We start from the raw sequence: 27452 nt of genomic DNA on the forward strand, positions 1-27452 counted from the left end.
TCATTCTTAATGCATTTTAAAGTGAATAAAAATATAGACATAGCTTTGGTGCCCTATTTCGGCCACCTTCATTCTCATAGTTCCTTGCCCTTCAGGAATTCTTCCAATGCCTTTTTCACGTCATCTCGTTTGTCAAAGATACATTTTTTGTTATTCTTTTGCATTATATAATTTCTAGAGTATGTAAAAACTAGAGTATGTAAAAAAAAGTATGTAAAAAAAAATCATGGAAATTCAAGGAACAAAAAAGTGGCCGAAATTGCAAGCTGGCCGGAATTTGGCACACTTACCCTAACAGTATTTAGTTTGCTCAATATTCCCTCTAAGGAATACTCTAACTTTTCATTATCCGATTCTACCATTGTCTTTTCAAAGATAGTAATATTTTCTTTATTTTTCTGGACATATATTTCAGGACAGAGGGAGTCTTTTTGTATTGTTTTGAATAATATATAATTTGTTAATTTTTTCTAATAAAAAATTCATGTTCAACATATGTTTATGTTTCATTGAAAAATTTTGGTGCATCGGGTTTATTTTAACTGCTCGAACTCCAAGAAAGAATAGTTTTCATAATTTTATTGATATACATAATTAATAATATCTACACGTGTAAAGTGTTGCTAAGTGAAAGATCAAACAATTTTTATGGTATTTATTTTCGTTTATTGCCGATAAACCTCAAAATGAGTTGACAAAGAATACAAAATATGAATAAATTAACAATGATTATTCTTATAAAATGTACATGTTTAAACTGGTTTGATAAGGTAAATGTTTTATGTCCTCTTTTATTTAATTTTCTAAATAAAACTATATCTCGCTGGGAAATTTAGATTGGCCAAAAAGTATTTTTACAAATTTGTATGAAGCCAGAAGTTTTCAATTTACTCCATGAGAATTGTATTTGAGCTCTCAATGTTTATTTTTGGGTACAAATTGAAAAGTCCGCAGTAGTTATAGTTTATCTAAAGTTGTAGAAACTTTCCAATATTCACAATATAGAAATTCTCCCAGGCTTATCCCTTAGTCATTTTGCATTTTAGCACGCAAAATTGGTGCAGATGGAAAATTTAGAGAATTTGCCACAATATCTGTGGGATCCATCGAGGGACTAAACAATTGGACATCTCTGGTACTATCCCCAAGATAAATTGTTTCACATTTTCTTCTGTTTGCTTTTTGCAAGGCGGAAATGAACACAACAACAAAAAATTGAAAGAGGATAGAAAGAAAACCATTTTCCCAATCTGCAAATTCTCAAAACTATTCACTGAGCTCTATTGTCCTTCCTCTATACAATTGACGATTTGCCCTGGAGATAGTACCAATTAATATTCATTGGTTTGATTTTTCTGTCGTCCTTGCGGGGGAGTCTTTTATTGATCTGTGATCAACGTGAGTTACCCCAGAGACGTGAAAATTCGATGCTATGCTCTGCACAAGTTCATTTACAGCCTTCAGGGTGGCAATAGGAATCTATGAGGAAGAGAACTATGTGAGATTAACCACAATTCACCAGGATATCAATTGGAAGTTGGTTCAGTCAGCAATTGTCGTAGTTTCAAATTTATTTATCATAGTTGTTTTTTTTGTTTTATAAAGGCAAACACGTAATATCGAAAGCTGAGGTAAATCCTAGAATTCTATCCGATACAACTGATAATTAGCTTCCGTTTATTCCAGGCCTGAGCTAAAATAAAAGCCGAAGTGAATTTGGTGGTGCCTGTTGGCATTCTTCGAAATACAGTAGACTCTCGCTAATTCGGCTCTTTTAAGATCGGGCTACTTTTTAATTCGGACAGCGGTTACATTTGAAAAAAGTTTGTTGTCATTTTTCAAGTTTGATTATGATTATCAAATGAATCAAAAATGCTCAAATTTGGCATGATTTGTCTTAGTTTTGATGTGATTTTGCATTATTGAGGGATTTTCATGCAATTTACGTTATAATATGAGTGTGTGAACTCAATATCTATATGCACATGAATAAAAAATCGTTGCATTTCAAAAAGTTTGTCGCCCGAATTTCTGTCTAATTTGGCTGACATTTCGGCCCCATATGCCCGAATTTGAGAGGTTTTTTAATGTGAAAATTGTTTAATTCCTTAGAGTTAAGTCATTTTCACAAGAAAATCCTTTTAATAATTTAGTTGCATACAGTTATTTGGGTTAATTGTGAATAGTCGATAATACAACAAAAACCATTGGGATGAAATTTTGAGCTGAAAGACTCATATTCTTTTGAGCTGTCCCAAAATTCAGGATAGGTTTGAGAAAAACCCTTTTGTACAACACTATTTTGGTTAATAAGGAATGCAAAAGTACATATTACAAGAAGGGACACAACTTGCTTATAAGGATAAAATAGAGAAGAAAATATTTTGTCGCATTTCAGAGATTTTTTGCAACCGCACCGCCGCCAGACATTTGTCAAGTGTGTTATTTGTGTCTCTATCTCTCTCACAGTTGAATTGCGCGCGATTTAAGAACTTTCCATTTGAAGTGATATTTGCATTAAATTTCTCTGTATTTCTGCAAGATTTAAGTAAAAGGGTGTGTAGTGAACAGCTATCCGTCTTCCGACAAAGATATCAAGAAGACAATTTCTTTCTATATAAGTTTTTATGTCTGTTATGTCTTTTAGGCGCAAAAATATTTATCATGGCACCGTGAATGAGGGGGATTAGTGTTACCAGTATGGCTATCTGTAATTTGCAATTAAATTATCAACACAAAATTTCCGATATTACACGACTTTTAACGAGCACAGGTCTGGTTTATTCAGTTCAAAGAACGTCTATGAACAGAAGTTTATCCACAGATGATATACCAATTATTTCATACAACACACTATTTCTCTTTATTCCGAGACACTTTCTACAATTCTAAAAACTGAAGGGAAATCAACATCAAAAGATACAAACTACAAACAGAAAATATACAGTGGCGGCCAAAATAATAGAATCATTTTGCAAAGCTTATATTATTTTAACATTTGTATTTTTTCCCAATTTGTTGATATAATTCTGCAGTAGAAATCTTCAAATTATTAGAATCGTAGAATAAGAGTTGTTTTGGCCGCCAGGGGTGTCTATCTTACACAGAATACGTCAATAGTGAATTTAGTTCGGCCAAAAAACTGGAAAACTGTCATTTATTGTTTCTAAATATGGCTTTATTTGATTTATAGACCACATTCTTTAATTTAAATAAAAGTGGTCCTATTGTGTTGTTCAAACCAAATTCTATTATTGATGTATTCTGGGTAAAATAGAGACCTCTAGCGGCCAAAACAACACTTATTTGACGTAAGGTAATTATTTGAATATTTCTATATCAAAATTATTTGAACGAATTGGAATAAACAAAAATGCTCATGGTATAATAGTGGTTTTTGCGGAGCTGATTCTATTATTATATGGCCGCCACTATATACTTATATGTCGCATGATATTGCTTAATGCTCGTAAGTAATAGCATATCTTTCAATCGATATGCTGAGAAGCTAAAGTCAGCTCTCTGTCCAAAATGCAAAAAGTACCAAGGATGGTAAATGTACGGGTAAAAAACTACCTTACATAGAATATACGGTGTTGTGCTGCAAGGTAGGGGAAAGTGCCCACGTTTTGCACGGTCCCAAGCTTCATGATGGCTAAATTTGTCCTATGTTCCTGAATAAATGTGACTGCAATACAGTCTTATAGGCTACGGGCTAGGGCAGGGGGCGACATTAGCTCTGAAAAATGCGACCGATTTTAGTGTAAATTTTTCCCTGTTTTCGTACACATTTCACTAGATATCTCCGAAACTATGTAGGTTGCCAATTTGGGATTTTCGGTTGCCTTTTCGTTATTAAATTGGCTTTTATTCTGCATTTATATTTTTTAATAATTCATTCTACACTGACAGAAAACACCTAATAAACCCAAAAGTTTTTTCGGCGCGCTAGAAACATATGGGAAACATAGGAAATCTCATGCCCCTGGGCTAGGGTGTCAATTTAGCTGACCAGGACTTCCTATCAATTTTTTGATTGTTAAACATACAATCATCAAAGGTACTTTCCATCATTCAGTCTTGGAGGTTTGACGCAACGTAAAGACGGCAATGACCACAGAGAAAGAGAGATTTTTCTAATTTAAAGAATAGTGTGCTTCCAATATGTCAACGCATTTAAGTTCTTATGTATCTACATCTGCAGTTTCCTAAATTTTTGCTTGCAATAGTTACTGGTTCACTGACAAAAAGTTTTCTTAGCTTCTTAAGAAAAATATAAAATGAAAGTAAGACACCAATGTCCCTTCTGGTACCGTCAGTGGGAAGGTAATGGTGCCGGCACACTTTTTCAATTGAGTGAATTTCAATCGATAGAAATTTTACCTCTTACTCTTTCAAACTGAAATAAGATACGTTTGTCTCTTTCTGTCAAATGAAAATTGAAATTTCAATTTAATTTTTAATTTCAATTTTAATTTGAGAGAAAGAGACAGATACATCTGATTTCAGTTTGAAAGAGTAAGAGGTAAAATTTCAATTGATTGAATTTCACTCTCAGTTGAAAACGTGTGCCAGCGACATAACAATTCAAATTGAAATCTCTTATCAGTCTCCATTGACGAAGGCGTGTGGTACGCCGAAAGCTTTGGGGAACCGAAAAATTTTACTCTGCATCGATACTTTCTTACTTACGCTTTCAGAACAGACATTGCTGTCCTGTTTACATATTGTAATTTGCTACGACAAGCTTTAAATACTATTTTTAATGGCTCCGGCACACCTTTTCGATCAAGATAATTTCATGAAGTCGAAATTCGTATTCCTTTCTTTCTCACATGTTTTGCACATGACTATCTCATTCTTTCGCATACCAAATTCGATTGAGCTAAATTGAATTTGGAGTGATGTTTAAAAGAAGAAGAAGAGTACAAGAGAATGAGATAGACATATTCAAAGCCTGTGAGAAAGAAAGGAATTCGAATTTCGACTTCACGAAATTTTCCTGATCTAAAAGGTGTGCCGAAGCCATAAGAAAAATAGTTTAAAATTTAGTTACAGTGCCCGCTTTGTAATTCGGATGATGGGGATACAATACGACAGATGTTCGCTTCGTTATCCGGATGGATTTTTTGAATTTTTTCAACGTCTTGAAAATATAATACAAATTTTTTTTTGTAGAATTAGTATTAAAGTTTTAAAGAAGATTAAAAAGACATAATTAGAGAATTCTATGCTATTATACTTCATTTTTAACCAAAAACTTCACGAGATAATTCATTTTCATTGCTGAACACACATGCATATATAGCCTCAAAATTATTTTATATGTAATCGTCGAGAACTCGTCCGGATTACGCCGATCCGGATTAAAGAGCGGGCACAGTATTTGACATTTTCCCTGGAATTTTATATATATATTTTTTCAATATGGTATTTAAAATTTTTATTCGTTGACACTATTGGAGAATTATATGAATTGAATCATAATAATTCACATGAAAATAAATTCCTTCTTTTTGCAAAATGGAAATGATATTTTTTTGCAGCTTATATTTACAAATAAAGTCAATATATAACATGAAATTTATTCAACCCCTATTGTTAAAAAAATGTATTAATCCAATTGTTTTCGGTATTTTTGGTTTCCGTTGTTATACATGAAAATTGCAAACCCACTAAAACAAATTAACTAATTGATTAAATACAATATTTTCTTTCACTCGTTAATAAATACTACTATTCAGTAAATATGAACCAATTTAAGATGGTTTTATATGCAGGATTATTATTTATTTTTATTAAATCTATATTATTTTTACTATTGTGCGTGGGAATCGATTTTATGTGTCAATGTTATTGCCACAGCTTTTTTCGCATTGTAAAATTTTATCAATCAAAATATTTTCTCCTGATTTGTTAAGCAAATTCTAAAATTTTCGAAATTGAAGCTTTTGGTGGAAAGGTTAAATCAGTAAAAACATATAAATATTTTGAACAAATCGAAAATTGTTTTGCGATGACTGTGACGGCTGTGACATAAAGATGGATTCAAGAAATGTTATATTTACGCGATTTTATATGTGATTTTCCGCAAGAAAGCATATTTTCGCATGTAGGCTATAATTCTAGCGAGTATTTCATATACAATTAGAACTATAAGAGTGTTTAATATTGCACTTTCAGTTAAAAAAGTTTTGAGTTCAGTTTGATTGAAGATCTGCTTCGGTTTGTCCGGATGTGATTTATGAAAGATCCATTTCGGTTCGTGATTCGGCTCCGTTCAGCTAGAGAGCCGAAGCAAGAGGAAGAGGATAGTCCGAATCCGGTCAGACTATTCCCTTGCTCTGATAAGAATATTCTTGGGAATTTCTGGGGAATTCGTTCTCCTTTCGGACTGACTCTCGGCTGTTTTCACGGCCTCTAGTAACGGCTCTTTCGAGCCACCGGGCTTAAGGCAGTGATGCCCCCTTGTGTAGGCTACCCCCGGGGGTGCCTCGAGAGAGTTTTAATTCGAGATCGGGAAATAAATTTCCTAATCTCGCAGTCCGGCAAATAAATGCCTCTGGAGAATAAATTCCTCAACAGGAATTTACCCAAGAAATATCCTTGAAAATCTGCCCTCGATCGTAAGGCTCCTTGAGGAGAAGCCGTTGTCCTTATGGCAGTTGGGAGCCAATTGGCCGCTGATAGATTTTAGGCAGAGTATTGCCGATAATTCTGGCCAATGGGAGATGCAATCTGTAAATAAGCACTACTTACTTTCGTGCTGCTGAACTGAAGAAAAACTCCGATAGCTGGGATATTGCAATCTGATTTATTATTAAAAATTTTCACCCTTTTATACAAAAATCACTTTCTCCCACTTTCACTTGACAAATTCTATGTGCGTCATTACGAAAAGTGCAATTCTTAATTGTAACAGAAAAAATTTGCTGACCGCTGCTGACACAGAGTGTGAATGCACTAGAGTCATTGACTTTAGCCGATCAGTTGTCTTATTGACCTGATTTTTCTTTGTCTTTAAATGCTATTTTCTTGTAAACTAGTGGACCAAATGATGTTAGGTTTAGCTTATGGGATTCCTTAATATCTCTATAATGGTGTGTTTATCCTATTTTTCTACTGTATATTCCCATTTCTCTACAATATCCTCGTAAAGTTAGGCTAATTTTGATGTTTTTATGATGAAATGACTCGTAAGACTAAAGAAAAACTTAAATATTTACTATAATTTTGTTATCTAAGTTGATCCTTTTCTTGTAATATTGTAATTAAAGGACCCAAAAATTAGTTGGTATAGTTTAAATATATAAAATATTAAGGAAAGTCTTAGAAATTAGCCCATAAAAATTGTCAATTTTATGAATTTTTGGTGTAAAATTGGCTCAAACTATCCCCTAGTTTTTGGCTAAACTATAATGCTTTAAGATGTAAAATCGTACTTGACTATTAGTTTGTATCTCTAAAAAGTTGGTAAGAGTCCTTAAATCCTTTCATGATATTTCATATCCTCAAAAAGCATAGGTAACCTTTTGCGTGTTATTAGAATTTTCGTCTTCGAATAGGCCAAAATATAAAAAAGTTTAAAGTGAAAATTTTAGTATCCTTGCAAGGAATAAAGGATTCTTACATGTCAATACTAGTAATTTAATATCTTTAAAGTACCCTAAAATGTATTAAATTTGATTTTTCGGTCTTATCTACCTAAAAAGTGGGAGTTACAAATTTCACTAATTTAATAGTAATTGAAGGTGCATGTTCATCTTGAACATACTGGGGGCCGCGGCCTGAAGATATTAGGGCCTGCTGGAGGTTGTGTTCTTCGACGTGAGTTTGGTTTGGTTGAGGGTTGTACCATTCCATAAATTTCCCGTCTTGATGAAATAGGTGTTTCTTGATTGGTGTCATTCGGAGAACATCTAGTCGGACTCAGGATGTCCTGCAATCTCTGAGCGAGAGGAGGGTTCTGATCAGGCGTTCTTTGGACTACTTCTGGTGACTGAGTTTGTGACTGGTTTATTGCAGTACACAAAAGTTTGTTGAAGAAGGTCATCCACCATGCTCTGGTTTTCCAAAGTACGATGATAATGATGATGCATGTAAGTGTTCCTCCGATTGTATATGGTAGGTGTTTTGAAGCGGGAGCTACTTCCATGGCAACTACCGTTGGAACAGGTGCAGAAGCTTTACCAAAAATGTCTTCGGATGGTTTGATGATTGCAGTTGTTTCCAAGAGTATTGGTTTTTCAGTTGTCCATTCTTCGTTGTCATCTTCTGGAATGGTTATGTTGCGAATAAAAATGTCATCAACCTGTAAGTGTAATGCGACGTCAGACCGCAGAGTGAGTTGTTGAGTTTTTACGAAGCAATCCTTTTTGACATGAAGAATACCAGTTTTATTCAGTAGTAATTCTTGTCTATAGCCACTGCAGATAACTGACGACATTGTTATATTTTCGGCCATAAACAACCATGAGTTCTCAGCAATCAATCTTCTCCAGACTACATTCTTAATCTGAACCTTTCTATGTGTACAAATCATACCTCCGTGTCGATTAAATATCTCATCTATGGTGCAGGAGGGATGATTAGGAAAATTGTAGATGACATCTACCGTGCACACTCGAGTGTTCTGATACATCTTCTTGCAGTTATTCAAATCTGTTTCTTTCATCACAAAGTACTTCTGGTTATGATAATCTACTCCGACCAGGGGTGTTTTGATGTCTTGTATAAGAAACGTGTTATTATATAAGTGTTGAGGAATTGCAGTAATGTGAATCAACTCATATGGCTGTGATTCAATGATTTGGAAGTAAACTTGTACCTCAATACTTTCATTTGATATCCTAAATTCCACTGTTTCAGGCAACTGTTTGGATATCATCAGGCTGGCATCAAGTTTTTGGTGAACTGAGGTGATTTTCTCCTGAATTTGGACTTGGGAAACAAGTTCTGCAGCATTTCCTCTATCTAATAATACTTGTCGAATTATTGTATACTTTTCTTTCAGCTCTTCTAGATAGTTTAGTGCTCCTAGATATGCTGCCATCATGTGTATTTCCAGTTTATTGTGGTCTGTTCTTATATTCCACGGTTTCATCTCATCAATTACTTGAGTGAGTTTCTGCGCTCTATCACTGAACATCCTTAATTTCTGTTCTGTAATCGTGTTCGATTGGCTGATTCGAGTGTTCAGTAACAAAGTCTGTTGATTCATAGTTTGTAATAAGGCATTGTGGTTATGCCCTAATGAATCCAAGCTTGTATATAATTCATTTTCATCATTTCCGAGGAAGAAATCGATGATTTTTCCGAAGAGTCCTCTCTTTACCCTTCTCTTGAGAGGTTGGACGGATTGTCCTAAGATTCCAATTTCTTCAAGCTGATTGAATAAGTGATCTCTTTCGTGTTGGAGATGATGGATCAGCATCCCACAGTGACTTTCAGCGGAAAGAGTTAGAGTCTCTTTACAAAGAGTATTGGTTTTGTTAAAGACTGAAGATATATTTGTTTTGTCTTCCAAGAAACTCTTTTGTGGTAGCTGAATGTCCATTCTGAGTTTTCCTCGGCTCAAGTGAACCATCCCTAATTTCTCTATGTAGAGTCCAGGGTCAGGCTGTTTCAGAGTGTAATTACTGCCAAATACCATCGTAAACATTAAGAAAACGTGCATTAAAGTAAGCAATGCAGTTTTTGTCAAAGATCGAGTCACTGGGCGACGGGCTGGAACTTTCGTTTGAGACATCGATGATTGATCATCTTCTGTTTGAGAATTAGTGTCGTGATTAGTGACTTTGTTTTGTGTTGGCTCGCCCCTTGTGATAGGGAGGTGTGGAAGGGTAGTAGTTTGATGGTCTTCAGCTTCATTTCCTTCAGATGTAGGAACGGGTAATTCAATCAGTTTATGAATTGGTGCTTTCTTGATTTTGTTGCCTTTTAGTCGTATTGAGGCAACGCGAGTTAAATCGTCACTCCCTGGATGGAGTTCAATAATCCTTGCTAAAGGCCATTTAAGAGGTGGATTATTGTCCTCTCGCAGGATCACAAGTTCTCCGACTCTGGGATTGTGTTTCTCATCACGCCATTTAGTTCTACGTTGGAGAGTTGTTAAGTACTCATGTGACCATCTTTTCCAGATTTGTTGATGAAGACGTGCAATTTGTCTCCATCTATTTGTTGGAGCCTCGTCTGTAATCTCAGGTTGAGGTGGACTCTCAATGGGTCTTCCAATTAAAAAATGCCCAGGAGTTAATGCATCTATATCATCTGGATCATTCGATAGAGCACACAATGGTCTTGAGTTTACGCATGCTTCCACTTGTGCGAGTACAGTGATAAGTTCTTCAAAGGTAAGTTTATTCTCTCCAACGACTCTGATGAGATGGTATTTTATAGACTTCACCGCTGCTTCCCAGATACCTCCAAAGTGAGGGGCACCTGGTGGAATGAATTTCCATTCAATTCCCTGTTGAGTTACTTGTGTTGCAGCATTTTCTGATGCGTCTCGGATAGCTCGTGCTGTTTCCTTGTCAAGCACTCGCTTGGCACCAACAAAGTTGGTTCCGTTGTCGCTTAGGATTAAGCTTGGTTTTCCTCTACGCCCCATAAATCGGCGTAAAGCAGCCAGGAAGGCTTCAGTAGATAAATCGGAGACGGCTTCAATATGAATTGCTTTGGTAGCTAAGCAGACAAAGATGGCAATATAAGATTTTTCGTTTATATTGCCTCGACCCTTGTTTCTTCTGGTAAGGATAGGGCCGGCATAGTCTACCCCACATTTGCTGAAAGGTGGTGCTGGGGTGACTCTGGTTTCAGGAAGATTTCCCATGAGTTGTTTTGCTGTGATCTGAGCATGTCTGGTGCACGTGATGCAACTTCTGAGAATCTTCTTGACGTAGTTTCTTCCCTTGAGAATCCAGTATTCCATTCTCAGTCGATTTAAGGTGAGTTGTTCACCTCCATGTAGCATTTGCTTGTGGACCTCCATGATAAGAATGTCCGTGGTGTGGCATTTGGGAAGAATTATCGGGTTTCTTGCTGCTTTGGGAAGTAATGAATTTTGAATCCGTCCTCCAACTCTCAGTATATCGTCTTCAAGGAAAGGGTGAAGATCTTTCAGCTGGCTTTTAGCTGGTAGAGGCTTGTGTTTCTGGAGCAGATTGATTTCTTCTGCAAAGTATTCTTGTTGGATCATCTTGATGATGTGAAATTTGGCATCCTGTAATTCGGAGGTTGTCAGTCTGCCAATAGATTGTTCTTCGCTAATTGCTCCGTTTTTGCGATTGTCAATTTTCCTTTGCAAGTTCCGTTTGAATCGTAAACAGAAAGCTGTGACCCGGATCATTCTATTGAATGATGAGTATCTATTGAGAAAGATGTCTCTTTCGTCAGGTGGCTCCGCAATAGAAGTCATGGCTTCTTCCACATCTTCTTCACTGTGGAACATGGATAACGAAAATAAGCTGTTGGTAGCTTCTAATAAAGCTTTCTCGACCTCAATAATATGTTCGTTTCTGTTATTTATTGGCCAAGTGTGATGGGGATGGCGTAGCCAGGTTGGGCCCGCCCACCAAAGGCGATGTTTCCGTAAATCTGTGGCTCTGATTCCACGAGAAGCGATGTCGGCTGGATTATCTTCGGATGAGACATGGTTCCAGCAATCCTTTGGCAAATTGTTCTGAATCTTCATTACTCTATTTGCCACATAAGTCTTCCATGTAGATGGATCTTTGCCTATCCATGCCAATGTAATATCGCTATCACACCAAGCATAAATAGCATCTATTTGAATGTCGAGGGTGTGGATAGTTCTTTTTATCAATTGGGAGAGTAATACGGCACCACAGAGTTCTAGTCTTGGGAGTGTGATTTTTCCTTTTAATGGAACCACACGTGTTTTGGCTGTGAGAAGGCGAACAATGGTTTGTTCACCATTTGTTACTCTGATGTAAATGCACGCGGCGTAGGCTTTCTCGGAAGCATCCGAAAATCCATGTATTTCCACTTTGGCTTCTGGAGTGTAACCAGTCCATCTTGGAATTGTGAGTTCTTCAATGATAGGTATCTCTTTCTTGAATCGTTTCCAAAGGTCGATAATTGCCTTGGAAGGTTGGTCATCCCAACCAATATTTTCCTTCCATATCATTTGCATGATCATTTTTGCTTGAAGAATGACTGGTGCTAGCCAGCCCGTTGGATCGAATATTGATGCAATCTCGGAGACTATACCGCGCTTGGTGAGCACTTCATTCCTTCGCATAGTTATTGTGAATTGAAATTGGTCTTTAACGGGGCTCCAATGTACGCCTAAAGGTTTGATGGTTTCGTCTTCCTTCAGGTTAATGATACCTTTTTCTCTTAGATCTTCAGGTATTTCTTCTATGAGTTCTCGAGAATTACTCGTCCATTTTCTCAAGTTAAATTTCCCCAATGCCATTAAGTCTTGGATTTCTTTATATAGCATTCGAGCTTCTTCGATTGTGTGTGCACCCGTTAACATATCATCAACGTAAAAATCTTCCATGAGAACCTTTGCTGCCTTTGGATACTGATGTCCTTCGTCTTTGGCAAGCTGTTGTAAAGTTCTCACTGAGAGAAATGTGGCTGGAGCCGTACCATATGTAACTGTGTTTAGCTGGTACTCCCGAATGGGCTCCCGTGGGTTTTCTCTCCAAAGTATGCGATGGAAGTCACGGTCCTCCTCATGCAATTGGATTTGACGGAACATTTTCTCAATGTCCGCAGTGTAGACTATGGAGTATTTTCTCCATCTTGTTAATATGTCTGGAAGGTCTTGTTGTAATTTAGGACCTGCATGCAACATGTTATTAAGCGAAACTCCTGATGATGTTCGGCAAGAGGCGTCAAAGACGACCCTGGTTTTGGTTGTGGTACTCTCGGTCTTGAATACCGCATGGTGTGGAAGATAAAAAACATTCTCTGTTGGTCCTGAGTAGTTTTTTACGTGTGACATATGGCCCAAAGCCTGATATTCATTCATGAATGTAACGTATTCTGTTTTTAATGCAGAATTTTGAGCAAACTTCTTTTCCATTGACAGGAATCGGGCTAAAGCTTGCCTTCTGGAATCCCCCAGTGATAGAGTTAGTTCACTTTTGAATGGTAAGCGAACCTGGTAACGTCCATCTTTTTGTCTGAGATGGGTGTCTTTGTAATATTCTTCACATTCTTCCTCCTGTTCTTGGACTTCATTGGTCCCGACGTCCATTTCCCAGAAGGTTCGTAAGTTTTGGTCAATTTCTGCGAGTGAGATCATACTCACAGTGTCTTTGGAGGTGGTAGTTTGATTGGATCTTCCGAGTATAATCCAACCCAGTTCAGTATTTTGTGCAACAAGTCCGTCCTTGTCCCGTTTGATTTCTTTTTTAATAATTTGAGCATAAATGTTGGCTCCAAGGATGATGTCTACCCTGCCGGGTGTGTTGAATTTTGGATCTGCTAGAGTCAACTTTTCTGTTTTGTGTAAGTTGAAGCTAGTGTGGAGTGGTTTCGTTGGTAGAAAAGATGATAATTTTGGCATCACAAGGGCTGTAGTGTGCCAACGTTGGTTTGTTTGGAATCTAGGAGCAAGTGTGATTCCAAGAGTGCTTTTACATGTTCCTGCACTCATTTCTCCAATCCCTTTAATGTTGGTGGTAACTTTTTGCCTGGGTAGTTTAAGGCTTTGTGCGGCATTCTCAGAAATGAATGTATCGCTCGATCCAGTATCTAACAAAGCTCTGAATGTCTGCCACAGTCCATGTTTATCTTGTATTTTGATTACGGCCGTTGGAAGAATAATTGAACTGGTAGCAGCATACATAGCGAGTGGTTCGTCTTCTTCCTCTACTGATGCATCTTGGGTAGAGGAACTTTGAGCATGTAGATTCTTGCTCTTGGTTGGCGTCTTCTTGTCGAAATGCAAGAGAGTGTGGTGCTTCTGTCGACATGTGAAGCATGTTTTGGTACTCCTGCACTCACTATCCTTGGTGTGAGACAGGCAGTTGAAACATATGTTATGTTCCTTGGCGTGTTGTTTTCGTTCGAAGGGATTGAGTTTTTTGAATTCTTCGCATTTAGTTAGTGGATGTCCCTTTTTACATTTGGAACAGCTTTGTGTGTTGTCTGATGTGACATGAAACGATCGTTGTTTGGAATCCTTGGCTGCGGATTTTTGCTCCTTGGTAGATGCGCGAAGAATACGATATCTTTTTAATAAGAAGCGAAGGAGCTCCTTAACTGTAGGAACTTCAGTAACATCCAAGATGCTTTCCTCGAATGCTTTATTGGTATCTGTATCAAATTTGTCCATTGCAATTGATACTATTATTGGATCCCATGCTGATACGTTGTACTTGAGATTTTTAAGGCCTGCCAGGCATGCTTGTATGCAATCATGGAATTTGATTATTTCTTCGGCAGATCCTCCGGATAGCTTTTTGTATTTCACAATGTAGTTGACGTATGTGCTGACCATCTGACGACGATTTTCATAACGCTCCTTTAGGATGTCCATTGCACTCTCGTAATTGTCGTTCGTTAGAGTTAAATGAGAAACCAGTTGCTTCGGTTGCTCATCAAGGTATGAGAAAAGGTACTGCATTTTTTGGACCCCACTCAAGTATGGGTTGTTGTGGAATACACTGTTGAATAATTCTATAAAAGCTTGCCAATCTTTCTCATGACCGGAAAATTTTGTCACTTTAATTGGCGGGAGCTTTGGTAGGTTACTTGGGCGTGGATCGATAATGTTGGAGATCGTTTCATCATTGTTTTCAGAGACTTGTAGGATATCTCTCAATCTGTCTGATAGAGAGCGGTTGTTCTGGTTATGAATCGATAGGTTGGAGTCCCTACTTGGGTCGGTATTGTTGGTGTTTGTGGTAGGTGCAGTGTGATCGGCTGCATCATTTGAAGTGGAAGCTCGATGCCCATGTGTAGCATTGTTGTCGGTGTCTTGGGTGTTCCACGGAAAAGTCTCATGTGTCGTGTATATTGGAGGTGTTAGTGGCTTGGAATGCTCACTTGGAGTTATCGCCAAGAAATCGCTGATTTTGGCTTTTTCAATTATGTTTTTCACTTTAGTATATTGTTCTTCGGCTGTCGCAAATACATTGTTAGAAATGTATTCGTGGTCATCATATAGACATGAACGAAGCTCATCATCATTTTTCTTAAATTGTAAAAAAAGTTCTTCAAGAGTGGTTAATCTCTCATTGTGGTATGATGGACCTTTTTTCTTTCGTCTTGTAGGTCCATCTTTAGTGAAATTTTCCCCAAGCTTCTTAATAGAATCAATAATATTGATCTGAAGATCAATAGTCCTCTCAATGTTCATGGTGAAAATAAGAAGAGTGAGTAATTTTCCAATAGATTTATTCTTTCTTGTGTGAAATTACACCTTAATTCTTTTTCGATTTTAATTTGCGAATTATGGCTTTGAGCTGGCGGATTCTCACTTGTTTGCCAGCTCGTTTCCTCCCCTTCTTCTGACTTGTTGTTGGTGTCTTCAGAGGGAGAAGATTGCGGAGTGCCGTCAAGTTCCCCAATGCGTTGGGGATGGTTATCGTGATCGACTCCTGTTGTTGGACGTCCCTATGGTGGTTTAATGGAGTCGGCTGAGTGTGCTGGTACTTGGCTTGGGCTTCCCTAAAATCTGGAGTCTCCAGAAACGGCACGTACCGTTGAGGACCAGGAAGACGGTTCCTTCTTTCTCTCGGATGTTGTCTGGGTGGTCGTTCCTGGCGAGGTAAGGTCTTCCTTTCTCCAGAATATAACCCCTCAACCTCTTCTAGGCGAGACTTGTAGCGAGCTGCTGATGGCTTTGCTGTCTTATCGCCAGTCTTCTTGGGTATGCGGGGCAGTGTTTTCGGTGAGTGTTTTTTGGATGTCTCTCTAAGCCACTTCTCCACCAGTTGTTTTTTAACCTCCTTGGGGATGTCCGGTGTAGTTGGGCGGTAGAGTTCCTCTTCTTGGGGATGAACGGTCGATGATGATGATGAGGCCACTGTAAGATAATTCAAATCTTTGTTAGGCCGAAGAAAATAAGGCTACTTTTTGTTCAAGTAGGCCGAAGGACCATGATTCGGCTCCGTTCAGCTAGAGAGCCGAAGCAAGAGGAAGAGGATAGTCCGAATCCGGTCAGACTATTCCCTTGCTCTGATAAGAATATTCTTGGGAATTTCTGGGGAATTCGTTCTCCTTTCGGACTGACTCTCGGCTGTTTTCACGGCCTCTAGTAACGGCTCTTTCGAGCCACCGGGCTTAAGGCAGTGATGCCCCCTTGTGTAGGCTACCCCCGGGGGTGCCTCGAGAGAGTTTTAATTCGAGATCGGGAAATAAATTTCCTAATCTCGCAGTCCGGCAAATAAATGCCTCTGGAGAATAAATTCCTCAACAGGAATTTACCCAAGAAATATCCTTGAAAATCTGCCCTCGATCGTAAGGCTCCTTGAGGAGAAGCCGTTGTCCTTATGGCAGTTGGGAGCCAATTGGCCGCTGATAGATTTTAGGCAGAGTATTGCCGATAATTCTGGCCAATGGGAGATGCAATCTGTAAATAAGCACTACTTACTTTCGTGCTGCTGAACTGAAGAAAAACTCCGATAGCTGGGATATTGCAATCTGATTTATTATTAAAAATTTTCACCCTTTTATACAAAAATCACTTTCTCCCACTTTCACTTGACAAATTCTATGTGCGTCATTACGAAAAGTGCAATTCTTAATTGTAACAGAAAAAATTTGCTGACCGCTGCTGACACAGAGTGTGAATGCACTAGAGTCATTGACTTTAGCCGATCAGTTGTCTTATTGACCTGATTTTTCTTTGTCTTTAAATGCTATTTTCTTGTAAACTAGTGGACCAAATGATGTTAGGTTTAGCTTATGGGATTCCTTAATATCTCTATAATGGTGTGTTTATCCTATTTTTCTACTGTATATTCCCATTTCTCTACAATATCCTCGTAAAGTTAGGCTAATTTTGATGTTTTTATGATGAAATGACTCGTAAGACTAAAGAAAAACTTAAATATTTACTATAATTTTGTTATCTAAGTTGATCCTTTTCTTGTAATATTGTAATTAAAGGACCCAAAAATTAGTTGGTATAGTTTAAATATATAAAATATTAAGGAAAGTCTTAGAAATTAGCCCATAAAAATTGTCAATTTTATGAATTTTTGGTGTAAAATTGGCTCAAACTATCCCCTAGTTTTTGGCTAAACTATAATGCTTTAAGATGTAAAATCGTACTTGACTATTAGTTTGTATCTCTAAAAAGTTGGTAAGAGTCCTTAAATCCTTTCATGATATTTCATATCCTCAAAAAGCATAGGTAACCTTTTGCGTGTTATTAGAATTTTCGTCTTCGAATAGGCCAAAATATAAAAAAGTTTAAAGTGAAAATTTTAGTATCCTTGCAAGGAATAAAGGATTCTTACATGTCAATACTAGTAATTTAATATCTTTAAAGTACCCTAAAATGTATTAAATTTGATTTTTCGGTCTTATCTACCTAAAAAGTGGGAGTTACAAATTTCACTAATTTAATAGTAATTGAAGGTGCATGTTCATCTTGAACAGTTCGTCTGAGGGTAATCGTATGGGAGATAGGGTAGAGTCGCCACCATTAAGCTTTAGGGGCCTCGTAAGGTGTGATATTTTTGTCAGACTAAAATGAATTTTTGTATAAAGATACGTTGAAGCAATATCCATCTACACAAAAAAAATGGAAAATTCTTAAACAGAAACACCCAAAAATGTAATTTAAAATCCCATCCAATGAATGCCAATGCTCTAATTCTAAATCCTTGATCATTTAGTTTTAGTTGCAATTTGCAAATCCGTAGACATTTTTCATTTTCCAGCTAATGCTGAACTTAAGTTCCCGATCTCTTAATTTGAAGGAGCTAGGGATTCTAGGCGATTTCTTTTGCTCAGAACTTCTAAACTTAAACGCCTCGGGGATTCACGTCCAATTTAAGTTCCCAGGATCTTATATATTCTTAAATTTAGAGTCAAAATTTTTCTGTGTGTATATATCTAGGATACGTCTAGAGAATTTTAGAGAATCTCATTGAAAAATATGCATTTTCCCCAATAATGCTTGTTTCAGTACTTTTCGCCACCTGTTTTAAATCGAATTTCAATTAATTAAGAGACGTAGTAACGTATTGGAATATTAGAACAGAACATATTATGAGTGGTGAAATGCTACTTATTCTTAAATGCCTTAAATTAGTTGTTTTATATTAGGTGGAGAAAAAGTGCTTACATGGCGAAATGGGCTGACTCTACCCTACCCCCTTATCACTGGTATCAAAGTGGACCATATAGCCCCCAGAAATTAAAGAAAAATAAAGTAAAAATGTATTAGTGGAGTAAATAAAAGTCAACGAGAGGAATTCAGTTGTTTTTCATGGACCGTCCCTTCCGATGTGAGTAAATTTAAATCGGTTGCGGAGTTGTTACAGGTCATACCCCACCCCTAGAATCGTAACAATTATAATTAATTTTGATATCCTGACCTTCAAATTAAATCGCATTAAAGTTTCCTATAATTTCGAGGGAAATGACAGCTCGAAATAAAATAGGTAACAATTTTTGATAAAGATGGACACTTATCGGAATGGTCATCGAAGCCCACAAGTTGATATCTCTCACCGTTTAAGCCTTTAAGGACGATTGGAACACCGGTATCCCATAAAGAAAATAATTTTTCCTGACAACCTAAAGTTATTTTTTTCTTATGTCTGTACATAATTGTAAAGTAGAAGGTTGAAGGAATCTAGAATATTTTTTGCAAGTCTCTAGTTATTTGCTATGTAGTAAATATTTAAGCTCAAAAATGGCGAATTTTTAAATTCTCAAATTCATAATTGATTTTATTTATTTTTTATACTTCTAACTTTTTTTAAGCAAAACCCTTTTGGCAATAAAAACTACAATACTCATATGTAATATTTTTCATTAAAGCGAAAAATATTATTCATTGGTATTGTCAGGAAAATTACTTAAATTTTGGGCTATTTTTGTCCCTATCGTTCATAGAGGCGCAAAATACACCGAATCAGACTCTGTTGGACTTTCCAAGGTTAGATGTTAGACTTATCATTGATTATGTTTCTCAATTTAATTTTTATTGTTGATTTTCAGTCCGTAAAAAGTGTCTCGTCGTTATAGGGTTAAGATTAATGACGGAAACACCATGAGCGAAAAATAGATAAGCAAAAGCTTATGGTGCTATTGCAATGAATAATGAACATTTTAGCAGTTCACTGTTCTCATGTGCTTTTACGTTATCGACTTTTCTTTATGTTGGTTCCTGCGTCGACTATTTGCCGGTTTTAGAACACGATGAGGACTGGATAAAACAGTCATGACAGAAACCAACACATAGAAAAGTCGATAACGCAGAAGCATATAAGAACAGCCATGTACTGAAAACACTGAAAAGTATACAGGAAATTCCCCTTTTAGCACTTTACTGTTCTCAAGTGCTTCTTCCTTATCGATTTTTTTGTGTAGGTTTTTGTTTTGACTCTTTTCCCCAGGTTTTCTGTGTTCTATCTAAAACCACCAAACAGTCGTGACAGGAACCAACACAAGGAAAAGTCGATAATGTAGAAGTACTTGAGAATAGTAAAGTGCTAAAAAACCATGTTCACTGTTCATTAAATAGTACGATTACAGTGGACTCTCGCTATTTCGGCTCTTTTAAGATCGGGCTACTTTTCAATTCGGACAGCGGTTACATTTGAAAATAGTTTGTTGTCATTTTTCAAGTTTGATTATGATTATCAAATGAATCAAATATGCTCAAATTTGGCATAGTTTGTCTTAGTTTTGATGTGATTTTGCATTATTGAGGGATTTTCATGCAATTTACGTTATATATGAGTGTGTAAACTCAATATCTATATATGCACATGAATAAAAAATCGTTGCATTTCAAAAAGTTTGTCGCCCGAATTTCTGTCTGATTCGGCTGACATTTCGGTCCCATATGCCCGAATTTGTGAGAGTCTACTGTATTTCATTTTTCATTTCGATGTACAGTCCCAACTGTAATTATTTTCAATTAATTTTGAGCTACGACACCTGCTGACTGAACCGTCCTCATTGTTCTTGCATTGAAAATATTATCCAGGAGTTCCAGTCTCTGTGATCTGCTCTGTGGGGAATCCTTAGCAACTGGAAGGTCCCTGGAGGCGGGAGGAGACGTGTTCTCCTTTATCGCCTCTGTTGTCCTTTCATCTACAAATATCCCAGGACTCACTGGAGCTTCTGAAGACAGTGGTACCGATTGAGCTTCTACCAGCACTTTCTCATGATGGGCCGTTGTGATTCTAATCATGCAATTTGCACTGACCAGAAGCAGGAAGCACCACACAAAGCTATCCATGAACTGGATTACAATCTGCAAAAACACATCAGACCAATTATGTCGTGGTCAGAATCTCTCAGCATCAGTGTCTTCAATTAAAACATGAGTGACAACAGTTTAGTTAACTGTTTGTGGAGTGAATCTGTTTTGAGAGGGTTCTGATATTCTTTGTAGAGATATTATAGAGAGGAATTAAAGTAGAATTTGATTAAAGTGAGATGAAGAAGAGAAAAGTGAAGAATTATTATTAAATTAAATGTAAAATTGTATTTTATTTCCAGAGCAGAGTTGAAACAATGTCTTGAGAAATAGATTACAGATTAGGAAGGAATATAAACGTACAAGTCGAGCTTTAGTTGGCATTATCGGGATTCCCTCAAGGTTCTTCACTGATAATCTCTCTTGCACAAAAGAAAATTAACCAAGTTTTTCTTATCTATAATATTTTGCAACTCTATTTTTTAGTTAGTTTCTTTTCTCATAACTTTATCTCGAATTTATGGCATGAGAAACCGCAATAAAACCAAAAAATAAAACATAAGAAAATCGTTTAGTACGAGACGTTTCGGAGCAAAAAACGTATAAAGTATTTTGTACACAAACTGTAAGTCACTTGATAACGATTAGGTGCGTCTGGTGTAAGTAGCTCTTGAGGTATTATTTGCCTATGTTAATTAAATGTGCGATGGCGCAAAGTTTGAGGTGCATCGGAGCAAAAAAGAGAGGCTAAAACGGTCCACTGATGGAGTTGATTAATCTGGGATGAAATTATGAGTCTTGCATAAGGTTTATTATGATGCTACATTAGAATCTGGTGAGCTTGATGGTAAGTCATCAAGGTGCAAATACATCACTGCAAGCGTGCCGGATGCATTATACAATAAAACTAGCAGTAAATTACTTTTCAATGGAAATATTTATGGTGCTGGAACTCTTACAAAATTAGAAGGTTGTAAAAAAAAGTCTTCTACGAGCACTTGCACTTTCTTTTTCTCGCCACTGAATAGCGTACGTGGTATTTGACTTTGATAAAATCAGAGAATTCCATGAAGTGACCGCAAGGCTCTAGAGAGACCTGAAAGCTTAGGGGAAATTGGGGTACCACTGAACACGGGGTAACACCAAACTCTTTGATTTTTTAGATCAAAGGACACAAGGATGCTTGCCCATTGAAAAAATGGTCGTCATAGTCCAAGTAGTTTAGAAATAAAAGTCACTGTTTGGTGCTACCCCATGTTTGGTGGTGCCCCAGTTTCGCCTAATTCAGGTCTCTCTAGAACCTTACGTGGTATTTGACTTTGCTAAAATCAGAGAATTCCATGAAGTGGCCGTAAGTATCTAGAGAGACCTGAAGGCTTAGGGGAAATTGGGGTACCACTGAACACGGGGTAACACCGAACAGTTTGATTTTTTAGATTAGAAGAATTTATAGATACTACAAGGAGGCTTGTCCATTGAAGAAATTGTCGTCATAGTCCAAGTAGTCACTATTTGGTGCTACCCCATGTTTGGTGGTGCCGGTGGTGCCTCAGTTTCCCCTAATGTCCTAGACATACTTACAACTTAAGCCGAGAGATGGATTAACGTAATTATAATCGAAATACAGATCAGATTACAATTACATTAGTTTATGACAAATCCGTTTCTCGGCTTAAGCCTAGAAACGGCTTAGTTAGGGGGAAACTGATGGAAATTTAGTAAAATAATTCACTGAGAGAAATCCGAAAAAGTTAAAATAACATTTCGGAAATGTTAATTTTACTCTGCAGTATTTTAGGTGTATTGGGGGTTAAAATTACCCTTTTTCATGTTAATTTTACCCTTAAAAAGGTGTAAAATTAACATTAAAAAGTGTTCATATATTTTTACACCTTAAAAGTGTTAAAATTATGAGGAAAAAAGTTAATCGAACCCTCTTTTTTTCTCGGTGTTCGTAAGTGTATCAAGGGCATAAGCCTCGACATCGTTTAAAGGAAAATGAATGGAAATGCAATGACATTATTATTTGGATTACAATTACGCTAAAACGTCAAGTTCTAAGTAAAAATTACTTTAGGCCACGCCCACTCTTAGTGAAATGGTCTAGTGAATTTTAAGTCCTTAGTGAGGCAGAGTCCTTAGTTAAGACTTTAGTGAATAAGAAGATAAGGTGGAGTTTTCATGACAAGCTTTATCTAGTAAATCAGTTGAGATAATAGTGCCCTCTTCCTAGAGATTCAAGCCACGCCCCTTATGTGACTTAATAATATACAAATTACTGGACTTCAAACGGTAATTGACGATATTAAAGTGAATGTACTTTATTTATATAGAATGTTCTAAGTGAGGGGGGACCTACGGTTTGAGACGGTTTGAAATTTATCAAAATTATGATTATACTGTTGTCCTAGGCCATGGGAAAACTAATTACCCAAGAGGCAATTTTTTCTTAATATAGTCTTATAGAACTCCTTAAGTAATGCACTATAGAACTAAAAATCTTTTTATTTGCTTATAACGCTCTTGGTTCCATCACTGAGATTACTATAAGTAAAGTGGCGCACTCTTAAGGAACTTAAGACCTTCTATAGGAATTTCAACAGAAAATTTTCACTTTAAGTATTTTAAAAGTGCACTAAAGGACTTGTGTAATACTCGGTTCTATAAGGCAGCTATTTTGCTTCTTGGGTATCCACTTCCCAAGTCCCAGAACACGTAGCCCGATGCTTCTCTCCTAGTGGCTTTCCCAAGACTCACCTCCGGAAGATTGGGAAACCAATCCCAGTGGGAAGTTTCAAACGTAGGATAGTCAAAAAAGGGATCTAGTCCTTCTAGAGACAGCTGGGCGATAAGTTGCCAACCTTTCTCCGTAAAAGCAAGATTGTTCAGACACACGGAAAGAGCTTTGGATAGGAATTAAGCCAACGACGACGATTCAGCATAAGAAAAAGCTAAATTTTACCATGTATTTTCGGCCCTTATATGAAGAGGAACGGTTCCGGAGTCTATAAGATAATTAGGTATATATTCACTCAGAAAAATAATCGAATAAAACTTACTCGAATCGATGTTGAATTAACTCTTTTTCGTTGTGATTTTCGATTAACTATATTTTAGAGTTGATTTTACTTCTATTTAGGTGTAATATTCGGAAGAGTTGTTTAACTTTTTTTCCCTAAAATTTACATGACAAAAGAGTTAAAATGACTCTTTTTAAAACTGAAAATAACTCGTTTTAAGGGTTAAAATAACGCGTTTCAAGAGTTAAAAAAATCTTTTTTAAAGTTAAAATATAACTCTTTTAAATCCCAAAATGAATATGTTTTGTAATTTTATGTTTTCCTAATTTTATCATTTTTTTTAATTTTATCATTTTCTTTATTAATATTTTCTTGACCTCAAGTTCCCTATTGTTCCGAGCTAAATATTAAGTTATGATGCACGCGTCCTCATAAACACTGTTAGGCATATTTCTAGTTGATGTTCCATATGAACTTTGTCACACTGAAGTGACAAAGTTGACTGAAGTAAAGTTTTATACTGAAGTATATTCTTAAAACGAAAACACTTAATCATATACTTCAGCCGAGATGCAATTTTACAACGAAAAAGAGTAATAATTACATCGATATCCTACAAATTAATTCAACGCGCACGCAGAGTTGTTGCAACTCTATATTACTAAAATTTACAACGAAAAAGAGTAACAATTACATCGATATTCGTAGAGTTAATTCAACTCTGCCATAGAGTTGTTTTAACTTTTTAGGTTGTTTCTTAGTGTTAGAATCAGGGCTATCGAGAAGTAATTAGTGGGCTGTTCATGTGGTTCGCAAGTATTCATTAGCGGTGCGAAATTAGAGACTACTGGCGGTAACAGGCTCGAGTGGCCTTGGGTCTTGGTTAGCAATGATTAAGACAACCAATTTTAGAAGGTCTTTAAAGATAGACTCTAATTTTCATGGAAATGATACCGACCCAGCCTTCAATGGACTGACAGCTTGGACCAGGACGTCAGCTCTTTAAGATGCGGAATTGGAGTAGCGTGTAGAAGGCTTGAGTGCCACTATGTCCTGGCTCGCAAGGACTAAGAAAGCCCAGCCTTTATATTTATAGACTTTATATTTCAAGGACGCCAACTCATTAGGGATTTGGAATTGGAGACCATAATGGGGACCAGGTTTGAATGACAACGGATCCTAAGTCCTGAATCAGACCAAGACCAGTAGTTGGCTAAAAAGTTCCGGTTAAGTAGGGTAAAGTGGTACAAGTTGGACAGGGCTTTTTTCTTAATAAGTTTAGTACTTTATTTTAATTTGTATATTTTTAATGCTTTAGTTTTATAATTTGGTTCCTTGTGCTTAAAAACAAATTTTGTACTGTAGGGAAAACTGGGGCACCACCAAACACGGGGTAGCACCAAACACTGCGATTTTTTAATCGGATATTCGACTTCAGAGGATAAGACCTATAGGAATTTATAGGCTTGTTCACTGAAGGAATGGTCGCGATAGTCCAAGTAGTTTAGAAATAAAAATTAGTGTTTGGTGGTACCCCGTGTTTGGTGGTGCCCCAGTTTCCCCTATTTATCAAAAAAAAGCCATGTCCAAATTGTACCAGCGAATTGTCCAACTTGTAATACTATGTCCAACTTATATCACTTTACCCTAAGTTGTAAGTGAACAGATATCGAAATAAGTGATGTCATATCTTATATGAAGCCACGCCCACTTGTTCATATTAGTCATACCAAACGTCCTTAATTCTTATCCGCTTTGATTTTACGAATGAATAAAGAATAATGAATGCTGAATGAATAAATGAACTTTAAAGAATTGCTAGAATGTTGGAAGCGAGGAGACTAGTCATTAAAAAAAGAGAGGGTGCGATTAACCTTTTTTCCTCATAACTTTAACACTTTTTAGGTGTAAAAATATATCAACATTTTTTAATGTTCATTTTACACCTTTTTAAGGGTAAAATTAACATGAAAAAGGGTAACTTTAACCCCCAATACACCTAAAATGGGTATTATTTACACTGATTTCGGATCAATACTGTAGGGTAAAATTAACATTTCCGGAATGTTATTTTAGCTTTTTCGGATTTCTTTCAGTGGTGGAAAAATAAAGTGCTTCTATAGCCGTTTTAAGCACCGCCCACTGGTTATCATTGCCCTTATTTCAAACTTTTGATTTTTATTCACTGTCCCTTGATGTTTTGGAAAATGTAAGAGTTTTTGAAAAATTTCAATATTTTTTAAACTTCTGAAGGCGTGGCTTATTTTAATAGGAGGTAGGTCTCTTTAAGTCTTGATCAAGATCAAATTCTTAGTAGCGGTTTTCTAAGTGGTACAGCCTTTCTTAATTACACATTAATTTAACGCAGTGTTAAAATTTCAATTAAATTTTATAAAAATACCTTCAGGAGGCGTGGCCTAATTTATTTCTAGTCCGAAACAATGTAGGTAGTTTAACATTTTCTCTCAAATTTGTTTTCAAATACTTTTTTTTTAAATAAGCAATTAATTCTTCCGTCTAAAAATCATTGACATTGCGTTCCCACGTGCTCGTTAATTTCAGAGTTGGTAAATTGTCCCATGAATTAGTAGTCACTTTGGGGTGAAAATGATGTGAATAAATTTAACACTTGGGGTGATTAGAGTCAATCACATTAAATGGTGTGTGTCGAATGTGCACTTTACTCACCCTGTCGAACACCATGATTCTTCTTGAACTCTCTGGGGACGTCCTGATGAAATTTGTGGCTAGGAAAGGTCTCTTGTGGTGACACAAATCGTGAGAAATGGCAAGATTGCCTCTGAACTCCTCAGTCTTTGCCAAACGACTGTAGAGACTCAAGAAAGTCGATGACTCAAGTTGCAGTTGAGAAGCGTCTTGGCGGGAATAAAAAAAAAGAGTTGCTCCAGCAAAAAGTGTGGCAATGTAATCATCTCACCAGGTGCCCGCCAAATGACCAGGTGACTTCTGGCAGAATTCACCAGTCACACAATCTTTCAATACTATCAAACTGATTTTTTTCTAATGTTTTTTATTACTTTCAAACCTCGCTTTCACTTTATAGAGTGCACTTACCTGGAGGCAAATCACCACAGGAAAGCTCACATGACTTTAAGAAACGAAAATTTCATGAAATACATTATTTTGAAAAATTAGTGAAAAATTTCCAATATTTCATTGCTTTATTTTATCAAAATTTCGACTAAAAGAGAAACGATTCTTGGACACAAAGACCACTATTTGGTAAGCTTTATGAATAAAATTATTCTGGAATAGTAGGAATTATTTATTTATGATGTTGAGGTTAAGTTTAACATAATCAATTCATTTCTGGAGGTTGGAATTTATGCTAAAATGGCGATGGCCATATGAAAGGTGAGATAAAATAAAACAGAAATTACGATAAATCAATGTATTTAGGGTAAGGGCTCATAATTTGGTCCACTGTGCTTATATGCATCGATGTTCCAAGTTTGAAGTGCGATACTTTTAATACTAATTGACTTTTTTTGTCACTCTCTTTTCAGAAGAGTTGTTTAGAAACTTGGAAAGCTATTTATCGTCTTATTTTTACTAAAATTAGTTTTAATACGTTTAAAAATAAATTGATATGTAGAAATGAATTGGGCTCTTATTTTGGACAACTTGGTTATTAATTTGGACAACTTGGCTGTAAATTTGGACAGCTAATCCGCCTCAACAGGATGCCCATTGTTTTTCATTTCAAGAACCAATCTTACCAAGTCATCTTCCTGTTCATGTAAGGGAAACGTAGAATGTCACAAGAAGCTCGGAAACTTTCCATATCATTCATTAAAGTGAGTTGACTTCGGTACTCCAAATACGTGCGGATTAGCGAATTCCTTGACCTTTCCGGGAGCCTTTCAAGGCTTTTCTCACTATATCTCTTTCCTAGAGATGATGCTCCTTTGTTTCTCCAAGCATTTGTGCAACCTAGTCATGACAAAAGCTAAAACTTCACGAAATTTCATGAGAAAAACACCTGTCCAAAATAAGGAGTATCACCTCACTGGTGAATGTTTTAGAAAATTTCCAATTTT

At 36.6% G+C, this 27452-nt stretch overlaps 2 protein-coding genes across 2 annotated transcripts in view; one reads left to right on the top strand and one right to left on the bottom strand.

Moving 5' to 3' along the window:
• LOC129800690 (homeobox protein LOX10-like) overlaps nt 1–27452 on the top strand; it is a 242167-nt gene that overhangs the window by 50388 nt on the left and 164327 nt on the right. The window lies entirely within an intron of this gene.
• LOC129800695 (uncharacterized) lies at nt 644–26501 on the bottom strand. Its single transcript, XM_055845283.1, has 4 exons — nt 26467–26501; nt 26080–26267; nt 20138–20425; nt 644–1479 (listed from the first exon to the last, which is right to left on the bottom strand). Exons 2-4 carry the CDS (start codon nt 26092–26094, stop codon nt 1339–1341), a joined length of 444 nt encoding a protein of 147 aa, XP_055701258.1. The 5' UTR covers nt 26095–26267; nt 26467–26501; the 3' UTR covers nt 644–1338.

The sequence above is a fragment of the Phlebotomus papatasi genome, chromosome 2, assembly GCF_024763615.1.
Source record: "Phlebotomus papatasi isolate M1 chromosome 2, Ppap_2.1, whole genome shotgun sequence".
Lineage (NCBI taxonomy): Eukaryota > Metazoa > Arthropoda > Insecta > Diptera > Psychodidae > Phlebotomus > Phlebotomus papatasi.